This window comes from Ictidomys tridecemlineatus, unplaced genomic scaffold (assembly GCF_052094955.1).
Source record: "Ictidomys tridecemlineatus isolate mIctTri1 unplaced genomic scaffold, mIctTri1.hap1 Scaffold_2348, whole genome shotgun sequence".
Classification (NCBI taxonomy): domain Eukaryota; kingdom Metazoa; phylum Chordata; class Mammalia; order Rodentia; family Sciuridae; genus Ictidomys; species Ictidomys tridecemlineatus.
The window spans coordinates 24,301-36,197 of NW_027522025.1; the positions used below are offsets into that span (position 1 = coordinate 24,301).

The window sequence follows — 11,897 nt, forward strand, 5'->3', positions numbered from 1 at the left end:
CTCTATTCTGTCCCACAATCTCTATGTATTCCTGGGCTTGGATGAGGGTACATGAATTAATTATATAGTCTGCCCTCCCTGTACCCTTCATTGCTCTTCTTTTTCAGTGCTTTCCTGCTTATTCTTGTTCTTTTGAATTGACTATATTCAATTTGACGACAGATTTTTAAAGATCCACAGATGTTCATTTTCTCCCCAAGTTAAATGTCCCCAGTTTCTTCAATTTTTAGCACGTGCTTTTCGGGCTATTCATGATTCTGTTTTTTTCCACAAGTCATGCAACCCTAAAATGTGGCATCCAGAAATGAAGCCACCGGCATGGGGTGATAATGACATGATTCCTTAGGGTTAGGCTTTTTTAAAAAGAGTGTCATCCACAATTGGAGAAAGTAACAGGACTAGAGTGAGCAGGGAAGGAAAGCCTAGCAGTAGTCTTTTAGAAGGGAGCAGGAGAAGCTTCTCCTCTTCTGTCTGCACTTTTGGGGCAGGTAGGTACCTGGTGTCTCAACACGTTGACAAAAGGGTTTTGCTCTGGGAGGGGCTGGGAGGCCTGACTTTCTCCTTTTTCCTAGTCTCTGCCTATAATCCCCTTCTGCTAGTTCCATGGCTTCCTCCAGAGCCTTCTAAATCGCCGGTCCTCTCCTAGTTCCGGGGACAGGTGAGCCTCTTTCCTTCTGGAGTCCTTTCATTTGGACTCTTCGGCTTGGCTCTACTGGCGCTGTCCCCCACCGGGCTCCGCAGTTGGTTCTTCCCGCTCCCCGCCACGCCCCTTAGCATCCTCTGTCTGCTCACTTGCAGTTCACCCAGGGGCTTCCTCTGATGACGGGTTTCACGTGCCTTGGGCGGAAAGCGCCTGTGGTGGAGGAAGGCAAAGTTCACTCCCAGTACCCGCCCCCTGCGCTGGGTCCTACTGAAGTAGGAAACGGTGAAAGAGAGGGTCCTGTGCTGTTCTGCAGGGAAGCGTCGCTTCCACTCAGCTGTCCCTACACCATGGACTCAGTACCTGCCACTGTGCCTTCTGTCACTGTTTCTTTGGGGGACCCAGAGCTCCTGGGACCCCTGTCGGGTGGCTGAGTTCTGGCAGAGTGGGTGCACTGACTGTCGTGGCGACGGAGAAATGGAGTGTGTCAGGCCCAAGGCAGGCAGGACGTGACTGTATGGTTAAGCGAGGCCGGTGAGAGTGTACTTGAGCTTTCCCCACTTGCACTTTTTTTTTGACGGAATAGAGGTGACAACCTCATGGTATGTTCTGAAATGCAGCCAACAATCCAAACAGCTAATGTTACTACAGGTCTTTTCCCTAAGGAGACTGCTGGGGAATTGGGCCCAAGTGACAGTTATCTCCTATTACGTGTAGAGGGCGGTGAAAACAGGGAAGAGTAGGCAGGTGTTTACTGCACTGCCTTTGAGCAACCATTTAAAATTAGGCTCTGAATTTTATAGAAGGATGTTAAATTCAGAGAAGTTTATCTAAGCCAGTTTTCAAGAGTTGTCTGAAATTACCTGTCACGTATCTGTATATAAGAGTGGAATGGAAGTAAGATTTAAAATCTTATACATATATCGTCATTGTTTTTATTTGTTGCCATAAAATTAATTAGTTCTTTCATATATTTAAGTTTTGTCTTAAATGAATATTTTAAATTATAAAAACCAGGTTATCTAAGAGAAAAGAATGATCCAGAGGGATTCTAGCCAGGTGTTAGACAATGTGATGATATAGGGCCTATTACAAACTGGAAATGTATGCTCAATTTAAAGTATTTAGATTCGGGCTGGGGTTGTGGTTCAGTAAAGCGCTTGCCTAGCATACATGAGGCACTGGGTTCGATCCTCAGCACCATATAAAAACAAAACAATGTGTCCACCCTAAAACTAAAGATACATAAATATTTTTAAAAAGTATTTAGATTCATTATACTTGAAAACACTGGAAGCGAACAAAAAATATGAGACTGCCAGTATCCTCTCTCTTGAAGAAGCTATTGGAAAATATTGAGGAGGTGGATTTCTGATGAGGAAGTTGGTTTAGAATTGCCATGATTCTTTGTGACTGTTTTGTTATAAATTTAAGGTTTCCCATTTCTTCTAATTTGTCTGTTTAAGCTGTTTACTACATTGCCTGATGATACTCAACCTGTGCCTGATTTTTATGGACTACCATGGAAGCCTGTAGTATTCACTGTTTTCTTTGGGATTGTATCCTTTGTCATTTTCTCTTGGAGAACTGCTTTTGTGAGTAAATTAACTTACTTATACCTTAGCACATAAGCACAAGGATTATTTTATATAGTCACTGCCCCCCCCCTTTTTTTCTTTTTCAATTGCTAAAACACAAAATAGTGGTTTAAGTCAAACTAACATTATAAAATAATTTAGTGTGGGTGCAGTTGGTAGAACTGGTAATTCTTACAGCCATCCTGACCAGTAGTTTCATATGTATCAGAAGTCTTAAAAGTGGGATAAAAGATGGGATAGGTTAGATAAATATCCTTTTATGTAGCATATATGTCTAGTAATCTATCTTAAAGAAATAACTATGCTTTGAAGATTTGGTAATGTTTTTCAATGGAACAGTGTATTAGATTGAAGACTTAGCACAACATAATTCATTTAGGGGTTATTGTATGTTCGATTAGTGGAATAGTAGGCAGATTTATTTATTTCAAAGCTTTGAGGTACAGAAAATGCTCACAATTAAATGTGAAGTGGGAAAAAAAAGCAGAAACTAAGATTTAAATGTTGATGAACTGTATGTTAATATAAACATACAAACAGGGGGAAATGCTGCAAAGAAATACAGTAAAATGAGAAAAAGGAGATGATATAATTTTTCCAGTCTTTTATATAAATTTTTCCCAGATTTTATGATTTGATCATATGTACAGAAAATACCTTTTTATTTGGAAGTATAGATTATGTGTTGTCCAAAAATCCATTAAATGTTTTGTTCATTAAGGTTTTTTTTTTTCCTGAGCAGAATTAGTCTATCTCTGTGTATGTGTGTACATATATGTATAAGTGTGTGTGTGTGTGTGTGTGTGTGTGTGTGTGTATATATATATATATGTGTGTGTAAAAATATATATACACACACATATATATATATGTGCTTATACATACTTATGTTTGTACTGTAGGTCATTCTGTTTCATAGTTATTTAACATAATTGGAAGAAAATTATTTTAGGTAAATGGACTTTGCATATGAAAAGCCTAACAGTTAAAGAGGCCAAAAACATTGGATACAAATCTTTTCAAATCTGAGTGTTCTTTTTCTGATTTCTTAATTATTTCAGACATATCATTGTTAAGATAAGTTTCCTCTCCTTGTACAATTGAGTGTAAAATCTCTTAAAAAGTATTCCCTTCTTAAATAGAAGAATTGTTTGCCTGGATTCCTGTGAGGAATTTTCTAATCTCATTGAACTTTTTCTCAGCTAAAAGTAAAAAGGAAATAGAAGGATAAAGACAAGGGAAAAACATGAAAACATTTTATATTTCTCTCTCTTGTTTCTTTCATTTCAAGAACCCTGGTACCTGTTTCTCTTTTCACTAGGTTATGTGGGATGTGGTTCCTAGCTTGTTGCTCCTCAGTTTCAGCATTTGACTTTAAAACTTTAGTCTCCCTACCTTAGATGACTGCTTTTATGCTACTTCCCATTTTCCTCTGTTGTCATTTTGAGTAAAAGGTTAGCAAGGCTATGACATTAAAGAAATGTTCATTTTTTTCTGTGTTGGAGTTTTCTGAATGCAATTTCCTGTTACGAAGATCCCCTGGATGATCCGTGGACACATCTGAATATCCCATCACCATTTATAACATTTGAAAGGACAAGTAATATGCTAAGTTACAAAGAAATTTAGTGATGTTTTAAAAAAATTTCTGCTTAGGTTTTATTATCAGGTAGTTTATTGCTGTTTTTTGGAAACGATTGTTTTTGTCCTTTCCAGAATATGTTAATTGTCATTTCTCTTATTGCTTGTGCATTTTCTTCAAGCAGTCTTTCCTTTCAGATTTCTTGCTATATATTTAGTGGTTTGCAGAAATAAGATGATGTAGCCTCTTAGTTTCTAAATTCAGCCAATAGCCAAATTTAAATTGGAGTTCTAAGATATTTTCTGGTGAGTGAAAGTGGCATATCTTAGTACAAAGATTATGCATTTAATATTGTTTCCTCAGATTTCTTTTGAATAGTCATTGTTTCTAGACTTTATCCTGGTTATTTAGAATTGTCAAGTAAATGATTTTGAGTATACACATTTAATATTGTTTCCTCAGATTTCTTTTGAATAGTCATTGTTTCTAGACTTTATCCTGGTTATTTAGAATTGTCAAGTAAATGATTTTGAGTATACACACACACACACACACACATACACACACATACACACATCTTTGCTGTGAAATAAGGTACATATCTTAGTGTTTTTATGTCAGAGGCTATTTATGAAATATCACTACCAATTAAATTTAAAAGGCTTGTTAACCTTTACTTATTTTTAATCCTATAAATTATTATCCTGAACCAGAATGTTATTAAATTCTCACTTGGTTATGATTCTGACTGTTGTTTTAGGAATGCTGTTTCTATTGAGCAGATGTTTGACATCAAATTTAATCTTTTTTCTCTCTTCTAGGTAAGAGATAGAGTATATCAAGGTAAATTTTTAGGTTTCTTAAACTTGTAATAACCCTTTGTATTGGTGTTTGATGTGTGTTTTATGTATGTTAGAAGTAGATACAGTGACTTTTAATGTCTATTATCTTTTTAACCTCCTGAAAATTTTACTATTCCTAGGTTGCTAGCATGTATAATAGAGTAGATGATGATGGTTCAAACTCTGAGATAGGAGATAAAGAGGAGGAACAAATTGTGGATAGGGAGATGATGATAAGTTTTAATTTGGGGCAGATTAACTTTGAGTATTGATGTAATGCAGATGTATTACATTTGAAGAGTATTTCTATGCTAATGATTTAATCATGCATTAAGTAATTGAGTAGATAATTTGAAGAATGGTAATGTGAATCAGTATGTTTTCATTTCTGTTTTTCTTTGCAAAGAATTAAATGATTCCATTTTCGGAAAAGAAAGTGTTTTGAGAAGGGGGGAATATCAAGCTACAACACTTTACTGTATTTCCCATCTGTGAAATAAGCTTAAATTGAAATATCATTTTGGATGGGAGGGGTTCCTGGGATTGAACTCTGGGGCACTCTACTGAGCCACATCGCCAACCCCCTATATTTAGAGACCAAGTCTCACTTAGTTGCTTAGTGTCTCGCTCTTGCTGAGGCTGGCTTTGAACTTGGAATCCTTCTAGCTCAGCCTCCTGAGCCACTGGGATTACAGGTGTGCACCACTGCACCCAGCAAAATATCATTGTTCTTATATTTTTCTTAAATTCTAATAATTTTTATACTCTTATTGCTAATAAGCATAGATTGCTTTTTAAAAGCAGAATAGTTATGCTAAGAAGTATTTCCTCATAGTACCATATAACATGTCTTTGCTTTTAGTAGATTGAGTAATTGAATTTCATTTAGTGATTGTAATAATCTTGTGTATTTCCCCCTTTTAGTCAATGAACAGCAAATTTCCAAAAAGGTGAACAATTTCATGAAAGAAAATGAAGAACTAATGCAGAAATTGTCAAATTATGAACAGAAGGTATAATTATTTTTTTCTTTCTTTCTCCCTTGGTTCTAGCTTGAATCATTCCTACCTGTTTTAATTTAAAAATCATATTTTAAAATTTTTGTTTCATTATTTCCTACAAATCATCCAAATTCTAAACAGTCATATGTATTAAGTACTGCTTTCTTCTGGAAAGGGTCACTTGTCTGGAAGTAACTTGTATGGTAGCACTATAATTTGTGTATCTTAATTCTGAATGCTTTATTTACATAGATGAAGGAATCAAAGAAACAGGTTCAAGAGACCATGAAACAAAATATGATTCTTTCTGATGAAGCAACTAATTATAAGGTAAAAATCCCTTCTTTGGGGGGAATTACATTCTAAACTCAAAAGTAAATGTAATGAGTGAGTAATCTTGACACCTTTTTTTTCCAGGATAAAATGAAGCTTCTTGAAAAAGCTAAAGAACTTCTGGATGAGGGAGCTAAAAGTCTTCATGTTATGTTAGAATCTGAGAGAGAACAGAAAGCTAAGAATCAGGACTTGGTAAGAGTTTTGCTGCTAAGTATTACTGCAATTTGGCTTTTGAAATATTTTGTAAAATTGGTTAAGTTGAACTTAGTCCAGCTGTTAACTAAAGTAAGATTAGGAGTCAAGGAAGTTGAACCCACTTCTGCCCATTTTGTGGAACTTTTAAGTACTGATACAACAACTTAAAAAATTTTTACTTACATATTTCATTTTCAATTTCTATAAGTTTCTGTAATTACATAAAAGTTGCAAAAGATGGTAGAGAGTGTGTTCTGAAATATCCTACCCCCAAGTAAGCTTGATCACCTAGCTGAGGTAGTATTTATCAGATTTCTCCACTGTAAAAATTCTTTCCAATCCTTTTCATATTGTATTCTTTGGAAGTTACCATGCACAGCCCACAGTTAAAGTATGAAGAGTTACAAGCTCAGGATGCAGCTCATGGTAGAGCACTTGCCTAGCATGCATGAGGCCCAGGATTCAATCCCAGGCATTGCAAACAAAGATTGCAGATTTATGTCCACTTCCTTAAGGAGCAAGTATCTTTATAATTTTTTTGGAATTCTTCTGTATGTGAGATTAGTCTATTCTTCCTTAAATTTTATCATTTTTTACTTATGATAAGAAAATTTTTAAAATGATCTTGGGAAATTTTTTTCTCTATCACTAGAAAAAAAATACTAATTTGAACTGGTTTACTTGAAACAGTAATTAATTAGTTAATTTTCTATGCTTTAAAACATTTTATTTACTTATTGCATTATGATTTTCTATACTTTGAACTTTTTTTCTGGTTATCTCATAAACAGTAAGGTTGTGGATGCCATGAAATATTTATGACTTCATTTTCCCTCATCTCTTTCAGTTTTTGATTTTTTGCTTAGTCCAAAGCTGGATCCCCTGCATTTACCTGAAATGTAATGGGATGGCTTGACAAAAATTTTGTTGTGTTTATCTTTTTTAGTATATATATGTATGTGTACGTACACACACACACACACACACACACACACATATCAGTATTTCTACTGAAATCCTAATGCATATTTTGTGTTCTGTTTTTACCTGGCAGATAATGGAAAATAAGAAATCTATAGAGAAGCTTAAAGATGTCATTTCAGTAAATACTTCTGAACTTTCAGAGGTAAAGCTGCCAACTATTGCTAACGGATATTAGTACTACATCTTAGTTTTGTTGCGGACCAAAAATTTGAGGTGTGCTAAAATGTGCAAAAAATGAGAACTATATGATGTCTTGTTTGGGAAAGTATAACTTTGTTTCTTCTTTGGAATTAATTCACTAACTGTAGTGTTTTTCATTAGCTTCAAATTCTCCTTACTGAAGCTAAGCTTCGTGAAGAGAAGGTGAAGTTGAAATGCTGTCAGCTTCAGAAAGAAAATACCATGCTTAAGAAGGAGAAAGAGCAGGTAAAGAAAATTTGATGTCATACATAATGTAAACTAGAGAAGTGAATATCATTATCTTGTATCTTTCTTGGATCTGTTTCTGAGGTAAGGAATTTTCATGTAGGACCTTTTCTAGATATGCAAAGTTTAAACAATGCTCCCCAAATTGAGTGCATATATATGGTCTCCATCTGTTTTGGATTTTTGGATTATTGCTTTTCTTATCAAATGTCAATCAGTTATTAACTTGCATAGCCTCAAAGAAACTTTTTAAACCAGAAAATTAAGTATTTTATGATCCTCTTTTGAATAGTTACTGATTCACCGGCCAAGGGAAGATTACATGATAAGGAATCTAAATTTAGGAGACAGTCATATGTGCCCAGCCATTCCTGCTGGAGATAAATTATTTGAATTGGCAGCAATTTTCTGGGGAATGCAATAAACAGGCTCAACTTCCTGATAGCTCTGATGTTCTTACTGCAGCTGTGAGAGTTGGGGCCACTCTGCCCTCTTCCTTAACCAAGGTCTCAACCCCCTCGATTGAGGCAGGCCACCGAGGAGTATGGCTCTCTATTTCTTTGTCTAAGTCTTGTAGTCCTGATATATCCAGTGCAGAAACCCCTCCCTAACCCATAGGAATTCATGTGTTTTGACTTTTCAGTTGCAGCAGGAAGTAAAAGACTGGAGTACATCACACGCTGAGCTCAGTGAACAAATGAAATCATTTGAGAAGACCCAGAAAGATTTACAAGTAGCTCTTAGTCAAAAAGATGATACTATTAAAGTAAGTTTATACTCCAAATACATGTTTCATCTCATGAATTCTCCTGAAATCTTCTGAATTAAAATCGAGAGTCTTCCAACCTTTTGCTTCTTTTCTAGGCTTTGACTAATCACATCACACAGTTGAATCGGTTTCAATGTGAATCTGAATCTGAGGATCAAAGTCGAGATGAGTCAGATGAATTAACCAATGGAGAGTTAGCAGGTAAGATCAGTCTCAGGGAGGTTGAATCCTTTTTTGCTTTCCTGTCTTTAATTAAGTATACAGATGCCACTTTTCAGCTGGCTTAATTTCTTCTTAAGCTTCAGGGTTGTAGACACATATCACTGGATCTATAGATATGTCTGTTGCATTGGCAGAGGTGGGTTGTTGGGGTATAATGTAGCAATAGGCATGTGAAGAACACTGACTTTTTCTATCCTATTGAAAACTAGTAAGTACACTGCAGCTACAATAGTCATATCCTATACCTCTAAGTATTGAACATTGTACAGTAAGAGAAATTTATTTCTTAACTTATGCAGATGATACTTGATTTTAATACTCATCATCTCTATGGCTCTGTGGTTTTAAGGTCCACAGTCAGTCCGGAGGCAGTTGGAACCATAAACTAAGGCTGTGAGAACAGAGGCTAGAGACTATCAGAAAGCTAGAGAGGGAGTGTAACAGTGTTTACTGATGAGGAAAATATTTCCAGATGTTTTCTCCCAAGTTGGATATTGCTTACATAGCAAGTATTTCAAACCACACCTGGTAGTAGATTCAGGGAGAAAATAGAGGATTGAATCTTTCTAAACAAGACACTTATTGCCCAGGTGAAGATAGATCTGAGAGAGAAGAAAAGCTTTTATCTTACAAGAATAGCATAGATAACATTTTAGTTGTGCAAACTAGAAATTCACCTTTTTTTTTTAAGACAGACACAGTACTTTTATTTATTTTTATGCTGAGGATCAAACTCAGTGCCTCACACATGCTAGGTGAGCACTCTACCACTGAGCCACAACCCCAGTCTGAAATTCACCTCTCTTTTTTTTTTTTAAATCTAAGCTTGCAATTCTCTTAAAAGTCATTAGTCTAATCAGTATAATTATTTAATTGATTTTTTTCTTCCAGTGTTTGAACACAATCATTCTTTAGTTTAGGGAAGTTAGGAGAATATAGAGTTAAAAGTAAGGAAAGAAAAAGCTAAAGTCTTTTGTTTTTTAGGTGATCGGAACGAGAAGATCAAAGATCAAATTAAGCAGATGATGGATGTCTCTCAGGTATAGTTCTTTGTAAGAGTCCCATAGTACCTGTGAATTCTTCCTGTGCCTCACTTTTAAGAATACCTCTCTTTTCTGCAATTTTTAGACAAAAACTACAATATCAGTAGTTGAAGAGGATCTAAAACTTTTACAACTTAAGCTAAGAGCCTCAATGTCCACAAAATGTAATCTAGAAGGTGGGTTCTTCTTGAGAAGAAATTGCCATGTTGGAAAGACTTAAAAATTTATTGGAAAGATAAAGAATGGCTTCTTGCTTTCATGCTTTTTACTTTTCTTGGCACTACTCCCTCAAACAAGTTCTTAAGTCCTTGTACACATATAGAGATAAGCTGTTTTATCCTTTACAGACCAAATAAAGAAATTAGAAAGTGACTGCAATTCACTACGGTCTTCTAAAGTTGGACTGGAAGAGGAATGCAAAACTCTTAGGCAGAAAGTGGAGATTTTAAATGAACTCTACCAGCAAAATGAGATAGCACTAAAAAAGTAAGATTTCCATTGTTTGTTATTGTTATCATTGTGTGAACTAACAGATAATTTTATCTAGTAGAGATTTGTCTTTTTTCCTTTGTGTTTTGTTTCCTATAAGTTGCATTTTTCTTTCCATCATCAGTCTTAAGAGTCCTGAGGTAGTTGGAACCATAAACTAAGGCTGTGAGGACATCGTAATCAATTGTCAAATTCATATGAAGGCAAGAAGTGGTAAACTGGTATTAACAGTCACTGATGTGGAAATACCTCTCAAAGATCTAGACCCTTTCTATGATCCCACTATTTATTTTAATTTCCTTTCATTGTGATCAGTTATGTAATTCTAATATTTTGAACTTGTATCTCTAACTCTGGACCTTTAAAAATACTGAGTGTTTTGGAATGACATGTTTTAGTAGAATAAAAACTTCAAAAAGGAATAATATTTACTTATTGATGGTACAAGTTTTGGACTTGAGTATCTCAGATGTTCACACTAAAAATTGAACTGTGGCAAGGATTTTAGGAGTTACGATTACAGAAGTACTTGTTTGTAGTATATATTTATATATTAATCTTCTCAGTGTGGAGCTAGTTATTTTTTGGAAGTTCATTTGAAGTTTTTAATCCACAAAAATACTTGAATTCTCTAAAAATAGTTTTTTTGTGTCAGATTTTATTTGTTTGCACCTGATTTATTAACAAGATATATATATACAGACCTTCTTATAGACCTAACTATTTTTAGGTATTTTGACTTCTGTTGCCTAATTAATGCATTAAATATTGAAACCTTTCCATTAACTTTTCTAAAATTCTGTGATCTCCAAGCGACCTTTTTAGAATCTCAAATTTTTGTTCAGGCCAGTTCTAAATGCCTGGCCTGTTTCAAAGAAACATTTCTCATTTTATCACTTTTTTTTTTCAAAAGAACACTTGTTTTCTCTGTCCCTACTAGTAATATGAATGACCTAAATGGCAATTAATTTTCTTTGTAATGCAGTTAAATTGTAGCACTATTTTCCTCAACTCCTCCAAAATTAATTCAGTCATCATCTGTGGTTTGTACTCTTTTTTTCTCATCCCCAGGTACTATGTTAGTTCATGCCTGTGTCATATTTTCTGTTTCTAACCTAGGTCATCTGTCTTCATTCTCCATTATTTATATTTTTATATAATTTATTTCAAATTCTTAGTAATTTTCTCTATAGCCGCTTGAGTGGACTTTCTAAAATATAAGTCTGTCCATGTCAATATGTGCCTGTGGTTTATGAAGAATTTGCTTTCTATTTGATGACCTGTTCTTTTTTTCTTCCTTGTATCTTTTTAATAGTTTAAATATTTTTAATTATTTTCCTCATCACCTGTATAAGCTTGATGTAATCATAAATTATAATGGAATTATAATTATATAATTATAATTATAATTTTATTCATCTTCTCATAATTTAAAGGCCTTGGTATATATTCTGGATTTAATAAAAACCTGACATAGATTAATAGGTTTATTACTTGTTTTTATGGGCTTTAAGTAGCTCCTGAATCAGATAACTGTTGTGGTATCGTATGTTAGTACTTCATATACTTTGAACTCCACAAGACATTTATTCAATTTATACACATATTTAAAGTTTCTGTAGTTCTGCATTCTACACTGTTGGTTTCTTATTTGAAATTATTTTCATTCTATTTGAACATTGTCCTTTAATGATAGATTTGATTAGTGTATCAAAGTAGTACAAGGATAAACAGAGAATAGTATTTTATCCACTAAATATTGCTACCTTT

At 34.5% G+C, this 11,897-nt stretch overlaps 1 protein-coding gene across 2 annotated transcripts in view; it reads left to right on the top strand.

Moving 5' to 3' along the window:
- The window catches only part of LOC144373108 (transport and Golgi organization protein 1 homolog), a 30,021-nt gene extending 19,374 nt beyond the window's left edge, over positions 1-10,647 (top strand). Inside the window, exons 5-16 of one of the 2 annotated variants that reach the window (XM_078036231.1) lie at positions 2,107-2,235; positions 4,642-4,663; positions 5,587-5,675; positions 5,916-5,993; positions 6,081-6,191; positions 7,249-7,320; positions 7,500-7,604; positions 8,248-8,370; positions 8,469-8,574; positions 9,580-9,635; positions 9,724-9,814; positions 9,986-10,647. In XM_078036231.1, the coding sequence (XP_077892357.1) occupies positions 2,107-2,235; positions 4,642-4,663; positions 5,587-5,675; positions 5,916-5,993; positions 6,081-6,191; positions 7,249-7,320; positions 7,500-7,604; positions 8,248-8,370; positions 8,469-8,574; positions 9,580-9,635; positions 9,724-9,814; positions 9,986-10,128 (1,125 nt within the window). In that variant the 3' untranslated portion in view covers positions 10,129-10,647. The remainder of the gene's footprint in view (positions 1-2,106; positions 2,236-4,641; positions 4,664-5,586; positions 5,676-5,915; positions 5,994-6,080; positions 6,192-7,248; positions 7,321-7,499; positions 7,605-8,247; positions 8,371-8,468; positions 8,575-9,579; positions 9,636-9,723; positions 9,815-9,985) is intronic. The other variant, XM_078036232.1, reaches the window with a different exon arrangement.
- Positions 10,648-11,897: the final 1,250 nt, after the last annotated feature.